The sequence below is a fragment of the Myodes glareolus genome, chromosome X, assembly GCF_982192425.1.
Source record: "Myodes glareolus chromosome X, mMyoGla1.1, whole genome shotgun sequence".
NCBI classification, from domain to species: Eukaryota; Metazoa; Chordata; class Mammalia; order Rodentia; family Cricetidae; genus Myodes; species Myodes glareolus.
In genome coordinates this window covers 103,744,134-103,763,566 of record NC_142053.1, presented here as the reverse complement: position 1 = coordinate 103,763,566, position 19,433 = coordinate 103,744,134, and the positions used below count along the sequence as shown (strand labels likewise).

The 19,433-nt window shown below is 34.0% G+C and overlaps 1 protein-coding gene across 1 annotated transcript in view; it reads right to left on the bottom strand.

Moving 5' to 3' along the window:
- Positions 1-19,433, bottom strand: part of Cfap47 (cilia and flagella associated protein 47) — a 274,541-nt gene that overhangs the window by 189,685 nt on the left and 65,423 nt on the right. The window contains exons 22-26 of the mRNA XM_048427634.3: positions 10,396-10,537; positions 8,202-8,296; positions 6,873-7,032; positions 6,226-6,421; positions 1,758-1,967 (exon numbers count right to left, since the gene is read on the bottom strand). Coding sequence (XP_048283591.3) covers positions 1,758-1,967; positions 6,226-6,421; positions 6,873-7,032; positions 8,202-8,296; positions 10,396-10,537 — 803 coding nt within the window. The remainder of the gene's footprint in view (positions 1-1,757; positions 1,968-6,225; positions 6,422-6,872; positions 7,033-8,201; positions 8,297-10,395; positions 10,538-19,433) is intronic.

The following is a 19,433-nucleotide window of genomic DNA, read 5'->3' as shown; positions in this document are numbered from 1 at the left end:
AAAACTACTTGATGGGCAAAAATTATTTTCGTAAATAAAGAGAAAAAGATATTCTGAGAGCACACTTTCATGTTTCTGTTTTAGTTTTTACTTTGGTAGTTGGGGTAATAGTGGCTGATATCAGTTTTCAGAAGTGATAGCTATTATATTGTATTGCAAACTCAAAATCAAGCAATGTCTCATTTCATTCATGAGAGAAAAATCCTTACATTTGTCACAAAGTCCATAGGCTGTGCAGTTGTTACTGTGACCTCTCCAAACCTTCATCCTATATTCCACAATCTTGCTTATTTCACTTGAGACACACATGCCTTTTGGAAACAACCATTCTGATTATCCTACACTGGCTATTCCATGACAAGAGAATAAATATCCCTGGATACCCTAATAACCTGATCCTCTTTAAGTATTCTCTGTTCACTTTTTTTTTCTAGTCTCATCTTGTACAAAGAATCTGCCTTCTTTGCTCTCGTCTTCTTTCCTATCCCAGTCCTCTAAGGACTTGAACTTAAGTCCTCACACATGTAGGACATCACTCTTCTACTGAGCTATGTACCCAATCTGAGAACTGTCCTGAGAAGATATTTTTATAGCACTATATCACATCACCTTTGTATTTTCAATAAACAATGCTACCCTTTGCTTTGATATTAGGTTTTAGTGCAACATATTTCTTTTATGTCTTTTGCCAACACTATTTATTTATTAAACTTACATAGTATTTTGTAAGTACTCATTTATATTAACCTTCTTTTCAGTGAGAATAATCAATTCATAGGTTTTGATTGAATTTGTGACACAGATTCTTTCTTCAAAACATAACATTCAATTTATTTAAACTATATTGGGGAAATGATTTGCATCTAAATACATTGATTAAAAACAATGCCCATGTGTTTATGAGAGAGAAAGAGAGAGAGAGAGAGAGAGAGAGAGAGAGAGAGAGAGAGAGAGAATGTGAATGTGTGTGTCTGTGCAAGTGCATGCACAGTGTGGTATATATGAAGGGTAGAAACTTATATATTTTCTCAATCAATTTCTATTTATTTTGTGACTCATGATCTCTCTCTAATACTAGAAGTTACTTCCACAGCCCTAGAATTACTGGTGCAGACAGAGGTGCTTTATCAACAGAGCCATCTCCGCAGATCCCATACTTCTTCCTGGGAAGACTCTAATAAAAAACATCTACCATACACTAAATAAAATTTTCATTATGTGTGTATGTGTGTATAAGTTGTATATCTGTCAGGGTGTATGTATTTGAGAAAGGTGATGGAAATAAATAGAAGATTAAATATATGCAACAGTAGAGTAGGAAAGAAATAAGATGATTATCTTATCTTATACTTTAGTATAAGTATAGACATAGCAGCTCTCAAGTCTGTGTATAACATAAATTTCAGTACCATAACACTGACGGCCTTCACACTTTATTCTGGGCTCTTTTGTACTACAATCCAACAAGTCAAACCACCAAAGCTATCAATAAAAGAATCTGGTTATACTTGCATACTTCATGTTCTATTTGTAAACATTACTTTTCAACTAACATAAGAAGAAATAACACTATAAATGCAAATAATTCACTATTTTGCAATTTTTCATGAAAGCAAATTTAAATTGAAATATTTAAGGTTTTAAGTTTAAAACCATTGTATTTTATGTCATTCCTTAATCACTTTACAAAATTATAGAATAGAAAACTAATATCCTTCATTGTCAAGTACAAAAGCATCCACATTTAAATATCTTACCAGTTATCTCTGTCATCACAAAAGAGAAGATTGGCAAAAAATGAAACTGGTTTAGATGAACTGAAACTAAGATGACATGGTAGCTCATCATTAATTCCGGTATCAGAGGCTGTGATTATTTTTCCTTTTGGAAATGTCACCGTAAGTGGGTGAATCTCATCATCATCAAGAAGTTTTGCTGTGGGAATCTTGAACTGTAGAGCTGAATTTCTGTTTAAAATAAAAAATTAAAATATATTCTCAAAATATAAACAATTAATTTGAAGGGAATGTGTATTTATGTTTTCCAAAAGGCAAACATATGCAATAGAATATTTAATATTTAAACATATATTTGTTTCATCTCTTCCTGTTTGTCCTTTTGTTCTATAAGGATTAAGAGAGGCAAAAGCTTTGACTAAGGGCAATGTTTTCAATAATAGCCATTACATAAAATTATTTCTCTCAAACATATCCAAATAAAAATTTATCTAAAATGATCAATTAAGATTTATAAAGTTAATGTATATGCATTAATAAATATTGCTAGATTATATGCATGAAAAAATTTTAAATTTTGGATACTAATAAGCATCTCCAGATAAACTCCACAAAAAATTAATTATTTTTTAACATTAAGAATGCTAAATATTTTATTTTATAAAACTTCTAAAGACATTTAGTATGCTAAATGTTATTTCATATATAAAATTTACTTAATCAATCAAAAATACCAATAAATTTTGGAAAATTAGCTTCACTTATTATACACGTGAAAACATAAAGCAAATAAGTATTATTAAATGAGAATAATCTATTTTAATCAGTATGAGTATCACTAAGCTCCCAAAACAGGAAAGACGATTTACTTTTGAATTAACTATATCTATATGATATACTAAACAAAATATGGGGAATTATTTCAAAAGTCCAATAGAAAGCAATTTAGTTCTATTTGACTGTCATTGAATGTGTCATTTATGCTGTTGATTTCACTATATGTATATAGCAAGGATACTAAGTGTCATCATCTCTTCAAATCCTTTCACAGAATCATGCCATAATTTTATTTATTCAAATAGTTTTTATATTGATATATCATACATTAATTAAAGAACTGAAAGGTGAAAGGATTAATTCATACATTAAGACAGTTTTCTAAGAGGAATATTTGTAGCAAACTCAATTCCAATCTACTTTATATAAAACTTAATAGAAGTTACTGTCTCCTTATAAAATGTAATCTTGGCAAAACTGCAAATTGCACAGGTATGTTGAATCTTGAAGTTCTATGGTCTTCTCAAGCTGTATAGCACTTAGTGAAAGCCCTGTGGCATTGGCCTTTATAATTTCCTCATCGAACATAGGAATTAAATATTGCATTGCCTTCTTCAATTTAGATATTTCACCAATAGTGTTAGTATATCATATTGGTAGAATAATGCATATATATAGTCTTGCTAGACTTAAAAATTTCAATATTTTGTTTCTGATATTCCAGATACCACTGTCTTACAAGCTGAAGTTCATATATAACCATAATACTCATGTCCAAATAAACAGCAAGCTTATGTAATTCCCAGATTGCTTAAACTAAAAGACATTAGTATGAATAATGTTAAGCACAGCTTATAGTACACAAATAAGATTGTATTTCTAAGCTAAGTTACTGAGATAGTCAAGACCAACCACAGGACAAAAGTGAAGAAGTACTACTAGAGAATTAGCCTATATAATCTGTTAGACATTGAAAGATATGATGAATACTTTTCTCCATCCTCCATTTTCTCACTCTCCCAAACAACATTACTGCACTTAAACAACAGGTATACTGGGGGCTGTAGAGATGGATCAACAGTTAAGAGCACTAGCTACTCTTGCAGAATAGCAGAGCTAATTTCTCAAGACCCATATCAGGCTTACAACCACATGCAATGCCTGCAGGTCATCCAACACACTATTTGGTCTTCTGAAGGCACCTGCATATGTATGTACATGCAAATATGCATGACAAATATATGTTATGTATATGCATATATACATATGTATATATGTATATGTTTGTGTGTGTATGTGTGTGTGTGTGTGTGTGTGTGCAACCAAACACACACATACCCATAAAGTAAATTTAAAAATTGGGTATACTATTATTAGTTATACAGCTATCATGTTAATCTGTAAGAATACATTAAATGAAAAATGGGATGTTGGAGATCATGAAAAGACACAGCACAAAGAAAACCCTGACCCATTAAACTTGTTTTTAAAGGTATAGTGTATGTTTTCTGGCCAATACTTTTTACAAGTGATCACTCAGCAGCTATAGCTAGTCCAAGATACTCCAGCCAGTTTTTATGTCAACTTGACACAAGCTAGGGTCATCTGGGAAAAAGGAATACTAATCTAGAAAATGCCTCCAAAGATTGTACTGTAGGCATCTTCTTAACTGCTGAATGATATTGGAGTGTCCATCTAACTGTACATGGTGGCACCAGAGAGCAGGTGGTCCTGAGAGATATAAAAAATAAGGATGAGAGAGGCCCCCTGTCCAATCATAAGCCATGTGTGCCAGAAGACAAGATTGGTGCCTAGCCAAATCACCACAGGAGAGGCTTCCTCCAGCAGTTGATGGGAGTAGATGCAGGGACCCATACTCAAACATGAGATGGAACTCAGTGGATCCTGTAGAAGAGGAGGGAGGGTTATAAGAGCAGGAGCCAGAGAGGTCGAGAACACAACCAGAGGGGTCAAGAACACTAGGAGAACGTGGCCCACAAAAGCTGGGTTCACAGGGGCTTACAGGGACTGATGCGACAAACACTGTCCTTAAATGGATCTGAACTAGGTTCTCCGCATTTGCCTTATGGTTGTATAGTTTGGTGTTCTTGTGGGACTCCTGCCAGTGTGTTTGACTCTTTTTCCTGGCCTTGTGGCCTTTCTCCTCCTACTGGGATGCCTTAGCCAACTTTGATATGAGGGTTTGTGCCTAGTCTTATTGCATCTTTTTATACCATGCTTGGTTGATATCCCTGGGAAGCTTGCTCTTTAATGAAGGGAAGCAGAGGAGTAGATGAGGGGAGGCAGAGGGAGGGGTTGAGAGGAGTAAAGGGAAGGGAGACTAAGGTCAGGATTTATTGTAGGAGAGAAGAATAAAAAAAAAAAGAAGAAGAAGAAGACTGAGCAAGCCATGGGAAGAAAGCCAATAAGCCGTATTCCTCCACCACCTATTCATTGGATCCTGCTTCCGGGTTCTTAACTTTCCACTCTGACTTCCCTGTATGATGGATTGCAAGCTATAAGATGAAGCTAACTCCTTCCTCCAAGCTGATTTTGGTCATAATGCTATTACCTAACTAAGAGAGATATTTATAAAGGAGAGAGACATATTTTCCAGTCCTCAATGAATTGATATAAAACAAACAAACATCTTCCAAAGCCTTACAGTTAATGAAAATCAGCACTTCCACATGTATTAAAAAAAACAAAATCTTACTCTGATATAAAAGTATATATGTGTATGTATGTATATATGTGATATATATGTATATATGATTGACAAGGAACACACATAAAACAAAAATTTAAATATATAAAGATTTACTAGATCTTTCTAGTAATCAAAAATTATAATCTGGCTTATTTATTAAAAACAAATGGATCAACTCACTAGACTGTGCTAAACATACTATTTATTCCCCAAACAACTAAAACAAAACTATTTGAAGTAATGTTTAAAAACCCAACATTACATTTCCTATTTTAATAACTCTTTCAGTGATTGACTCAAGGAGATGAAAACAGTATACAGAGTTCTCATTTACACTGGGTGGGCATTTTAAATGGTACAAATACTGTGGGATGCAATGGGCACACATATCTATCACTCACCTGCCTCACTCCTGGTACAGTTAGTTACTGGTGGAAATTTGTACATATTACTATGTAATGTATAGAAGAATGTTGATAGCTCATTGCACACTATAGCCAATACAAGAAGCACTATGGATAAAAATGATAGCTGGGTATGTGGTGCCCACTTTTGACTTCAGTACTGTGACTCCTGAGTAAGCTAGCTAGTCTCTGAGTTCAGGACCAAGTGGGGCCACACAGTGAGTTCCAGCCCAACAGAGAATCCTCACCATGTAGTTCTGACTAGCTTAGAACTTACTAGGTAGACAAGGCTAGAGTTGAATGTTTTTTGTGATATCAAATGAATGTTTTAAGTAACAAAATTTGTGTTAATTTCTTTTACATTAAAATTTTAAGTTTATTTTTATAATACAAAGACATTTTTAAAAAAAATCAAAATAAATTACTATTTTGTATTTCTTAAAATTTTGTATTTCTTAAAATATCAGTGTATAGTAAAATGCTTTAATAGTTCTTCCAAACTATAGCAAGAAATCGGGCATAGGATAAAATTTTCAGATAACATAGATAAAAACAAAATTGTACATAAATTTATAGAAAATTCATACTAAGGACTTACCTGAAATAGTTTTGTGGCAAAATTCTGATATCCACCCCAGCTGTGATATCCAAAGGAACAGGAGTAAAACATATAAATGGTGGATCAAAAATTATCTTTGGTGATTGTATCTCTCCAATCAGACTTAGTGTTCTATAGTCAAATAAATTATCATTTAAACGTATAGCAACATCAGCTAGGTAGGTTATGGGCTCCTCTATGAGAAAAAAGGTACTACATGTTAGTTTACATTCAAAAGTGTATTTTATATAAGTATTATTATCAAAATTTACTATGATATTAAATCTCAGAGGGGCAGGGTAGATAACCAAGGAAAAATGCAACCTGGTGAAGAACTAAAGAGTAAGTAGAGTATTGTCGTGGAAAGAAATTATAAAAACCAACAGGTCTTCAAGTATACCTTGTCTAGAGAAGAAATAAATCTTTTTAATGTGTATATATATATATATATATATACACAAAAGTTCCCAGCCCCTATATGGCAGCACCTAACCATCTGTATCTCCAGTTCCAGAGGATCCAGAACGTGTTTCTGGCATCAGCAGGCCCGGTGTATACACAGGGAATATTATACACACATATATGCAGGCAAAAAAACTAATGCACATAAAATTTAAAAAAAAATTTAAAAATAGAAAAATGCTTACTTGGACAGAAATGTATGGAAATAGTATACTTTTCATTTGGTTTCAGACTTCCAATTAGTGCAGTAAATTTGAATATGCCATTTTTGAAAAGTTTTTCATTTTTACGGATATCCAAAGACCACTGAACAGTTTTTTTTGAAATATTAAGTATCACAAGATCCTGTTCATAGATATATATACAAAAGAAGAAATTCTTAAACTTTAAAGAATGCACTATAAAATTTAATTATTAGAAATAAAATCTAAGTATTTACTTATGGTGATATTAACATGCCAAAAGCCAACCTAAACAGAATCTTAAATAAATGTATTCATGATTTACAGTAAAATAAGAAAATTTATGTTAGTTCATACTAAAACAGAGAGAATACTGTTTCTACAGAAAAAGAAACCTAAACTATGTATGCAAATGTGTTCTTTAAATTCCCTAATCCTTTGAAGCTGATTGCATCACTACCAAAGCAGAGACTAAGAAACTGGAGAATAGCAGAAAAATCCAGCAGATGCAATGAGTCACTGTGATGTCACAAATGCTCTTCATGTGATGTCAAATGTCACCACTGTAACAGTTCCCAACTATACCCATAGAAAAGAAATGTAACTAAATGCTGAAGAAGGCAATGCTAGGAACTTGCCCCTAAAATTTCAGAAAGGATCATGATTCCTGCACATGTCGTATTCATAACTAAGTAATAACTGGTGATTCAGACTCTTTGTTCACCAGTTGCATATATCAAAACAATTGAATGAAAGTTCAATAATCTAAAATAATCTCCCATTTCAGAAAGGCATTTTGAAATCTAGAATACATTTCAAGTTACATTTTTTCAGTTCCATATATGAGATTTAAATACACATGGGGGTTATTAAAAGAAATTTTATTATCTTTTTATGCTCAGTGTCTAAAAAAATCTATTTTAATTTCAGTAGAAATATTTTATTAATCTACAACTCTTAATTTCATGCATTCTATTTTGATCAAAGCAATGTTAAATATTTTCTCTATATACTTTACCACCAGTAATAAAGGTATTCAACAAAACTGATTATAGAAATAATACACTAGATTTTTCATTTTTCATCTACATATAATTTTAATTGGAAAATAAAATGATGCACAGTAAGAAAAACAAAGTAGACTAATGTATGTTATTTTATTATATACCTGCGTGTTTTCACTATTAAGTCTGTTTCTTTCATATACATGAAATATATTATTTTGTTACTAATATATTATATTGAAAACTTTCAAATAATCAAGTCACTAAGTGAAAACCAAAAAATTACAAGATAATTATGAATTATAACATGTATTAATTATCTATATACCTGAATTATTGTGATTTCCTTGCTGTGTTGAAGTTCATATAATGGGACTTTGAAGACAAATTCCGTGCTGGATAATTCCAACGGTGCTCGTAAAACTTTAAAAGAAAAGAAAATATACTGAAATATTAATATACAGAATATGGACACTATATAATATATTCTTTCCAAAATGAAATAGCAAAAATAATTTTTTCTGTTTTATACTCCTATTCAAAAAGTAAAATTTAATTTCCAACATTTCTAAGATACCCTGACTTCCCTATTTACAAATTTTCATTTTATAAAATTAATTGGCAATGGATTAGATGTGAAACAAGACAATAATGATGAAGTGGTAAAAATCACAGAATAAATTCAATATTGCAAAAAGAAAGAACAAGGAGTATTAATATGATGTCTATAGCAATCATGCAGAAATGGAGATGCAAACATAATATCAGAAGTTGTAAAAATCTCTCATGCTCTTTGTTAAGAAAAAACAGCAGTCTACAGAATGGGAAAATATCTTCATCATTCCCAATCTGACAGAGGGCTGATGTACAAAATATAAACAACTCAAGAAACTAGACATCAAAATACCAAGTAACCCAATTAAAAATAGTGTACAGATCTGAGAATTCTCAATAGAAGAATCTCAAATGGCTTCGAGGCACTTAAATAATTGTTCAACATCCTTAGCCATCAGGACTCTGAGATTCCATCTTATGCTTCTCAGTGGCTAAGATCAAAAACACTAATGACAGCTTATGCTGCAGACGATAGGGAGCAGTATAAACTTGTACAGCCACTTTGGAAATAAATATGGTGGTTTCTCAGAAAAATGGGAATCAGTATACCTCAAGACACAGGTATACCACTCTTGAACACAAACCCAAAGAATGTTCAATCATTCCACAAGAACACTAGCTAAACTATGCTCATAAAAGTATTATTCATAATAGCTAGAACCTGGAAACAACTTAGTTGATTCTCAGCCAAAGAATGGATAAAGAAAATGTGGCACACGTACACAATAAATTATTACTCAGATGTTAAAAACAATGATATCAGGAAATTTGAAGTCCTGAACTAGATGGAACTAGAAAAAAATTATCCCAAGTAAGGTAACCCAGACCCAGAAAGATAAACACAGTGTGTATTCAACTCCTAAGTGGATATTTGCTGTAAAGTAAAGGCTAACCATGCTACAATCCACAGTTCCAGAGAGTCTAGGTAAAAAGGAGGGCTCAAATGAGGACAGGCAGGCATGCATTTCAGACAAGATCTTCCAGGCAAACTCAGGGGTGGGGGAAGTGGCTGGGATGGGACATGAGGGATTGGGTTAGGGGCTTGGGGGAAGTGAACAGAGGGAGAAAATAGTGAAAGAGACATCTTGATTGGGGGTACATTTTAGGGTCAGTTAGAAACCTGGTGAAAGGGAAACCCCCATGAATTCACAAGGATGATCCCAGCTAAGACTCCTAAAAATAGTGGATACATAGCCGGAACTGGTCATCTCCTTTAATCAGACTGTTAACTACTCCAGTTGTCATCAGAGAACCTTCATCTAGTGATTAGTGGAAACAGATGCATAGATCCACAGGCAACCACTTGACTGAGCTTGAGGAATCTTGCTGAAGAGAAGAAGAAGGATTGTAGGAGCGGGGTGGGGGAAGGGATCATCACAAGGACGTTCACAGAAACAACGAATCTGGGTTCATACAAGCTTATAGACTCTGAACTGACAGTTAGGGAGCCTGCATGGGACCAACCTAGGCCCTCCTCATATGTTTGACAGTTGTGTAACTTGATCTACTTGTTGGACTCCTAGTGGTGGAAAAAGGGCTTGTCCCTAAGGCTTTGGCAGTTGTCTGGCCCAGCTTTAATACAAGAGGAGGAGTTAAATCCAACCTTAACTTGATATGCAATGCTCTATTGACATCCATGGGAGGCCTGCCCCTTTCTGAACATAAAGAGAGGAGTGGGGGTGAGGAGGCAGCGATTTGAGGAATGGGGAGGAGAGGAGGGAGGGGAAATTGTGGTACGGATGCAAAATTAATTAATTCAATTCATTAAAACAAAGAAATTGAGTGATTTTATTTTCTAATATTTCAAATTTTGAAAACTAAAAATGATACTCTGATTTTTCTTTACTCTTAGATGTTAAGTATAAATCTTTGACCTGCACACATCAGTTGACTTTCATATTACATACCAGTAGCTTGAACAAAACAAGGTGGAATAATTGGTGACACTCTTGGCATCAAAACCTTTTTCTGTGACAAATACTCGCAGTAGAGATCTGAAGCCTTAAAGGAATTAATATGGACAGGAAAGCTAAAGTCATATGTTGCTACCTGTCAAAAAATGACCAAAAGATATTTGTAACTTTGTGGGCTTTGATAGTATTAATTCACCGAAATTACCTTTTGCAAAATAAAATTATCTTGTGGCACTGAAAATACATTCTTTTAATAAAGTAAAAGACATATTATTCACTATGTTGAAAATAAGCCTTTAAGATCATGAAAGAAATTGTTTTTAAAATGCCTGTTTATTATAAATGAACCAACTATCCAACTATAAAAGATAAAATATTTGGAAAAATACAGATAAGTCTTTATGATCCTTGGAAAGGCAAGGATTTCTTAAATACTATACTAAATATATCATTCCTAAAAGTGAAAATTATTTATCTGTATCATAAAAAACTCTAAAACAGATACTCTGCTACAAATAATTTTAGCCACATAAAATGACTCAAAACACATTTTTCATCAAAATTCTAACTAGTATCAAAATTAAACAAATAAGATCCTAAGATCAACTATAAAATGGTCTAGATAATGAAAATATAGATGGAACTGTGGGAAGGACATTTCGGAAAGAGATGTACACAGTGACACATTAGCACAAGCAAAGATGTGTTACATCAACTGTCAGGGAAATGCACATTGATATCACAGGATGAGGTCCAGTGAGATGGCTCAGGGCATAATGATGCTTGCTGACAAGCCTGATGACCTGAGTTCAATCGCCAGGACCCACATAGTGGCAGTAGAAAACTGACTTCTGCAACTTGTTATCTGACATTCACAAACGAAACCCACTACAAATAAATAAATATAAATTTAAAAAGGGTGGAAATTGCAGAAGGTTTCATTTCTCACCTACATAACTGCTTAAACAAAAATAACAATACTAAATGGGACTAAAGATGTTTGCACACTCACAATATACAGACACACAATCTACTGTTCAATATTCCCTTAATAAGTTTCTAGAGGTGAACAGTAGAAAGAAATCAAGAGAAACACTTATTTTAAACTTGGAGATGTAAAAAAGAAAGGTCCCAAGATCATATCTAGTTCTATACCGTACTAAGAGTTCATGCAACCGCTTGATTTTAAATAAAATGAATATTAATCTCATATAAAGGGCAACCTTTCAGATCTGGAGATTCACATTCTTCTAGTTATGTAAAAGACTGGGTTTACATTTTTATTTTATTTTATTTATCTGACCATTATCACTGTCAATTCTATATCCTGCTATGGAAGCTTATGTCGCATCTGTTCTCATTACAGAATTGGGATGCATAAAAAGCAGAAACATGTCTTATTTTAATGACTGTTTCAAAACACTCATTTCCATGATAATCTATTTCTGCAATACTACCTGAAAATAGACATCAAGGAGTAAACTGACTAAAGATATACAGATATAATTTGCTTTCATATTCCACTCATAAAGAAAAAATACAACAGAAAATGTGTTTCATCTTATTTCTTTGGAGACTTCTTATCTAGACTTCAGAGACTAGTTACATTTTCTTTCTTCTCTTTTTCATCTTCTGACTGATCTGCTGTTTTCCATTTGCAAATTAAAATAAATCAACATTCTATACTATATGCCAAAACATGAGTGACAGTCAAACCTTTGCATCCATAAAACATGGCTTTAAACATAATTTACAATTTCCCCATTACTAAATGTGAACTGCAAAATGAGAGGATGCACATTCAAATTCCATATACAAATAACTTGCAAAATTCAACTTGCAAAATCGTCATATACATTTTCATAGTTTTTAATTTTTAAAGAAGAGTTTCTTTGATTGCATATATGAATATATACAATATGTATGTCTAGTGCCCTCAGAGTCAGAATAAGGCATTTGAATCCCTGGACCTATAATGATGGATGGCTGTGAGTCAGCATATGGGTGCTTCCAACTGAACCTGGGTTTTCTGCAAGAGCAAAGGAGCTCTTAATCACTGTCTTAGGGTTAGTAGAGACATCATGACCAGAGCAACCCCAGTAAAGAAAAGCATTTAATATGTGCTGGTTTACAGTTTCATAGATTTAGTTTTCCATCACCAACATGATGAGACACATGGCAGCATGGGGGTAATTATGGTGCTGGAGAATTCTACACCTCGATCAGCAGGCAACATAAAGAAAGAGTGACACTGGGTAGGTGTAGCTTGAGCATATATAAGACCTCAAAGCCCAACTCCACAGTGACACACTTTCTCCACCAAGACCACACCTCCTAATAGTGCAACACACTATGAGACTATTGGGACCGTTTTCATTCAGACCACCACAATCACTCAGACATCTCTAAAGTCCTCAATATTTTTATATTTATTTACATAGTGTGTACATATGTGAAGTTTGTACATGCCACCATGCTTATGTGGAAGTCACAGGACAAATTGAGAGACTTGGTTTTCTTCTTCCACCATGTGACCTCTAAGAATTCAATTCAGGTCATCAAGCTGGTAGCAAACACATTTACACTGAACAACCCTGCCACCTCTTTTAATTCTAGACTAGATAAGAAATTTAATATAATATTAATGCTATATAAATGACTGTTAAAACACATGGCTTAGGGAATAATGACAAGAAATAATATCTGTATATTTTCATTACAGATGCACATTTTTCCGTGCATACTTTATTCTGTGGTTGTTGAATCTGTTCATGAAGGACCAGTGGGAACATTAGACTAACTAAGCATCATTTTAAGCCAATTACTTCATTTTCAAGGTTTTTCTGCATACAATAGGACTTGCATTTTAATGTAAAATATAGTCAAATAGTGTTTTGAACTGTGACTATCTTCCTACTATTAGCTGGAGATGGGATCTGAATCACAGGCAAGAGAACAATAGATTATGGAAATGTAAAAACAGGGAACTGGGAGGTTAAAGTTCTAAATTGGCTTCTATGGGGATATAAATATTACATAAGAAATAAAATACTTATTAGGAGATTAGGAATCAGAGAAAGCCTACCTTGGTGAGGGGATATATTTACACAACACAGAATTCAAAGAAGCAGAATCTTTAAGCAAAGATAACCTAGAAAAATCAAATCAAAAAAGAGTTCCAGAAAATATTAACTTCTAAGCCTATGCTAAGTGCCAGAAAATCTATTAAAAAGTAAAACAAAGATAAAAAGCAAATCTCTTAATAAACGTGTTTATATCCCTGTGTCCACATGTGTCTATGTGTGTGGTTTTGTATGCAATGGAATGAAATGATTTCTAGGGCATAATAAATAGAGATTATGGAAATGTGGGATCAGAAGACAAGGGGAAAGAGGATCAGAAGTTAGAGGGAAAACAAAAAAAAAATCCACATATGAGGGGAATCAGAGGCAACAAAGATGAAAATTTATTCCATAGAGATGTTCTACTATTATAGGAACCAGATGAAGGTTCTATGGCGATATGCAAGATATTCATCAGTGTGGCTATGGGACAAGGCCGGTTCAGGCACCCTCTACTCTGCTGTCCAAGGAACAATCTGGGGACCTCTCCTTGGACCTGGGAACCCCTCTAGAATCAAGTCTCTTAAAAACCCTAAAATGGCTCCCTTCCTACCATTCTTATGTTTCATCTTTTCATCGTTTTTAAGCTTTGCTGTATGTTTGTGTCAGGAATTTTTTAGATTAACATTTTTCTTTGATCATTGTTTGTGTTTCTTCTATTGTGTCTTCAGTGCCTGATACTCTTTTTCCTGTCTTATCTTCTGTTGGTGACTATAGTTCTTATTTACATTCCTAAATTTTTCATTTCCAGAGTTCCCTCGATTTGGATTTTCTTTATTCCATTTTCTTTTTCCGGTCTTTAACCATTTAAATCATTTTAAATTCTTTTTGACTTAAAAGTGTTTATTCTATTTCCCAAGGTCAGAAGAGTACACTACAACCTAAACAAACACAAACACAGGACCCGCAATCAGAGAAATTACAGATGATGCAAGAATTAACTGGTTGGTTGACCGATTGATTAGTTGACTGATTGATTGATTGCAGTGGAATAAAATACAGCATTGCACCGTTCAGCAGATGAAGTACCCAGCCTGCAGTGGGGCTACAGCCTCCAAGCACAGCTGGAATGATCAGAGCCCCCTCTGTGAGAGAACAGGTACTGAATGAAGAGTCAGGTTCACACCCTGAAGTGGGGACACAGCCTCTGAGTCACAGAGCCATGGCAGGTCCTGGGGGTGGAGAGTGCTAACATGCTGTGGCCCTGCCTTTCTGCAGACAAGGCTGGGGGTGAGGGGACTATGGGTCCTAGGTCTCTCACCCCACTGCTGGCTCCCTACCTGAGAGTCAGGGTGGGACAGTTGCGGTAGCAGACAGTTTCCCGGTGCCTACAGTCTTTAAGGAAGCAAACACTGTCCCGCCTGTTGTCATGTTAAGCACTGACCTCTCAATAAATGCTCGAAAAGCTAAAAGGGCCTAAATATATGTTATGCAGACTCTATGAAATCACAGAGGTCAGCCCAGAAGACTATACTAAGCAAGCTTTCAATCATCACAGATGGAGAACATAAGATATTCCATGATAAAGTTAAACTGAAACATAAACTCTGTACAAATGAAGCAATACAGAAACTGCTAAAAAGAAAATTCCAAATTATGGAGGTTAACTATACACATGAAATCACAGGAATTAAATAATCTCACACCACTAACATCAAGAAAAGGTAAGTATGTGTGTGTGTGTGTGTGTGTGTGTGTGTGTACTCGTACACTAGTAAACACACACACACACAAACACACACACTGCAGCTGTGCAAATAACACCAACAGCAAAATAAACAGAATCAGCAGTCATTGGGCATTGCTATCTCACAATATCAATGGACTCAATCTCTCCCACCAAAAAAGGCAGAGATTAACAAGATAGATACAAAACCAGAATTCCACATTCTGCTATTTCCAAGAAAAACACCTCAACATCACGAATAGATATTACTTCAGGATAAAGGGCTGGAAAAGGATATTCCAAGAAAATGGACCTAAGAATCAAGCTGTTGTAGACATTTTAATAGCTAAGCAAATAAACCTCAAACCACAATTGATAAAAAGTGATACAGACGGACACTACATACCCATTAAATGAAAAATACACCAAGATGATATTTTAATACTTAACGTCTATGCCCCAAACACATGGGGCCCCAAATTTGTAAAAGAAACACTACTGCAGCTCAAATCACTTCTTGACTCTCAGAAACTAATAGTGGGAGACTTCATTACCCCTCTCTTAACAATGGACAGATCATTCAAATAAGAACTATACAGAGAAATACCAGAGATAACAGATGTTAAAAACCAAATGGACTTGGGGACTGGGAAGATGGCTCAGTGGTTAAGAGTGGTTAAGACCTGGGTTCAATACCCAGCAACCACATGGCAGCTCACAACTGTCTGTAATTCTAGTTCTAGGAGACCCAACACTCATGGCAAAACACCAATGTACATAAAATATAAATAAATATTAAAAAAAAAACAAATGGACCTAAGATATTTACCGAACCTTTCACCCAAACACACACACACAAAAGTATACCATCCACTCTGCACATCATGGAACTTTCTCCAAAATGGACCATATACTCAGGTATGAATCAAGTCTCAACAGATAAAAGAAAAGAGAAATAACTCCCTATATCCGATCACACCACCACAGATTAAAGCTGGTTATTAACAACAACCAAAACAGCCGAAAGTTTACAAAATCAGCAAAACTGAAAAACTCTCTACTGAATGAAAAAATGGGTCAAGAGATAAATAAAGAAATTAAAGACTTTGTAGAATTCAATGAAAACAAATACACAACATACCCAAACTTATGAAACACAATGAAAGTGAGATTAAGATAAAATTTCATAGCACCAAGTGTCTAAAAAAAATGTGGTGAGACCTCAAACTAGCATCCTAACAGCACAAGTAAAAATTCTAGGACAAAACTAAGTAAGCACACCTAAGATGTGCAAACATCAAGACATAATAAAATTGAGGGCTGAGATCAATAAAATAGAAACAAAAACAACACAAAGAATCAATGATACAAAGAGTAAATTCTTTGAAAAAAATTAAAAAGATAGACAAGCCTTTATCTAAAATAATTAAAATGCAGAATATAAAAATTAAAATCAGAAATAAAAAGGTGATCATAACAACAGAAAACAAGTAAATACAGACATAAATAAAGACATACTTAAAAGCCTATACTCCACCAAATTAAAAATTTTTAAAAACTGGGTAATTTTCTCCATAAGTATTACTTTCCAAAATTAAGCTAAGAATAGATAAACAATTTAAAAAGAACTACAAACCTTAGAGAAAAACAAGCATTCTTTCAAAGCCTCCCTTCCCCCCCAAAAAACAAGCAAAGATCAGGTTGTCTTTAGAACAGAGTTTTATCAGACATCAAAGAAGAAATAATACCAATACTTCTCAAATTATTCCACAAAATAGAAACAGAAGGAACATTGCCCAATTCATTTTATGAGGGCACAGTTTCTCCGATACCCAAACAATATAGAGGCCCAGGAAAGAGAACTGCAGAACAATTTCACTTAAGAACATAGATGCAAAAATACTCAATCAAACACTTGGAAACCAAATCCAAGGATGCATCAAAAAGATTATCCACCATAATCAGAGAGGCTTCATCCCAGAAATGCTGGGATGGTTCAATATATGAAAATCAAAAAACATAATCTACCATATCAACAAACTGAAATAAAAAAAAGCATATGATTATCTCATTAAATTCAGAAGAGGATTTTGACAACACCCTATCTTCATGAAAAAAAGTTCTGGAGAAATTAGGTACATAAAGATCATACCTAAAAAGAATAAAAGTACTTTGCCACAAGCTATAGCCAACATCAGATTAAATGGAGGGAAACGGAGAGCAATTTCACTAAAATCAAGAACACGACAAGGCTGTCAACACTCTCAGTACAATACAGTATTTTAAATTTTAGCTAGAGCAATAAGACAACTGAATGAGAGCAAGGAAATACAAAATGGGAAGCAATAAGTCAAAGTATTATTTGCAGAAGATGTGATCATACGCATAAATGACCATAAAAATTCTACATCTAAAAAACAACTTCAGCAAAGTGGCTAGATACAAGATCAATTTCAACAAAAGATCAGTAGCCTTCCTATATATAAATAGCAAATAGACTGAAAGAGAAATCAGGGAAGCAAAACTTTTCCCAATTGCCCCAAATAATAAAAATATCAAGGGGTAACTCTAAGCAAGCATAAGATCTGTACAATAAGAACTTCAAGTCTTTGAAGAAAGAAACTGAAGATATCAGAAGATGGAACAAAACTCTCTCACACTTATCCATCAGTAGAATTATAATATTAAAAATAACATCCTACCAAAAGCAATCCACAGATTCAATATAAACCCCCATCAAAATTCCAACTCAATTCTTTATGAACCTTGAACCTTGAAAGCATAATTCACAACTACATGAGAAAACAAAGCAAAAAAATAAAAAATAAAAAAAATAACACCTCAAGGACAGCTAAAACAATACTGAACAGTAAAAGAAAATACTGATGGATTTCCCACCATTTACAATTTCAAGCTGGACTACAGAACTAAAGTGTAAAACATACATGTTGATAAAAAGGATTAAGCTGAATACCTAGACATAAATCCACACACACATGAACACCTGAGTATTTAGAAAGAAGTTAGAAATACACACTTGATAAAAAGTCAGCATTGTCAACAAATGATGCTGGTCAAACTTGATATCATCCTGCAGAAGAACGCAACTAGATACATATTTGTGTCCCTGCTCCAAACTGAAGTCCAAATGTATCAAACACCTCAACATAAAACCAGAAACATTCAACATAATAGAAGATAAAATAAGGAACAGCCTTGAATGTATTGGCACAGGAGAAGACTTATTTAAAAGAATACTGATAGTGCAGGCAGTAATATCACCAATTACAAAAGGCACCTTACGAAACTGAAAAGCTTCACTAAGGTGAAGGATACTAACATTTGAACAAAGCAGCAGCCTGCAAAAGGGGAAATGATTTTTACTAACTCTACATTTGAAAGAGAACCAAAAAATATATAAAGAACTCAAAAACTAAACATCAAAAAATCAAATAATCCAATTAAAAATGTGGTACATATCTAAATAGAGAATTCTCAATAAAGGAAACACAAAGAAAAGTTCAAAATCCTTAGTCATCAATGAAATGCAAATACTTTGAGATTCCATCTTACATCTGTCAAAATAGCTAAGTGACAGATCATGCCTGCAAAGATGAACAAGGGGAACACTCTTGCACTGCGGCTGAAAATGAAAACCTATAGCTACTACGGAAATCAATATAGCCATTTCCCGTATTGAACTCCAGGTTGAATGAGTCATCTTCCTTTTATGTGTGTGAATGTTTATTCTGCATGTATGTATACGTATCACCTGTGTGTTGGGTGTCAATGGAAGTCAGAGGGTGTGTTGGATGCCCAAGTACTTGAATTAGAGATATTTAGGAGCCACCATGTGTGTGCTGAGAATAACTGAATTGGTTTCTTCAGCAAGAGCAATAAGTACTATAAACTCCTGATCAGATCATCTCTCTAGTCCCCATGAGTGATCTCCCTTAACTAATATTAGGAAGTAGGAAGTTTGAAAATGTCATAAAGAAACTGCTTTATAAGTGTATTTAAAAATACATATGTGTGTGTGTATGTATGTATATATACAGAAATGAATGTGAGTATACAAATGAAAACATTAACATCACACATGCAGGGGGGACTACAATGCTTCTTCTAAGAACCATATAAGAAAGAAAAGTTAATTCAAGATAAGGAGAAACTCGTCTCAAGTTGTTGGTCAGGGGCTATCCAAGACACTCACAAAATAACGCAAGTGATTGTTATTGCCCTTG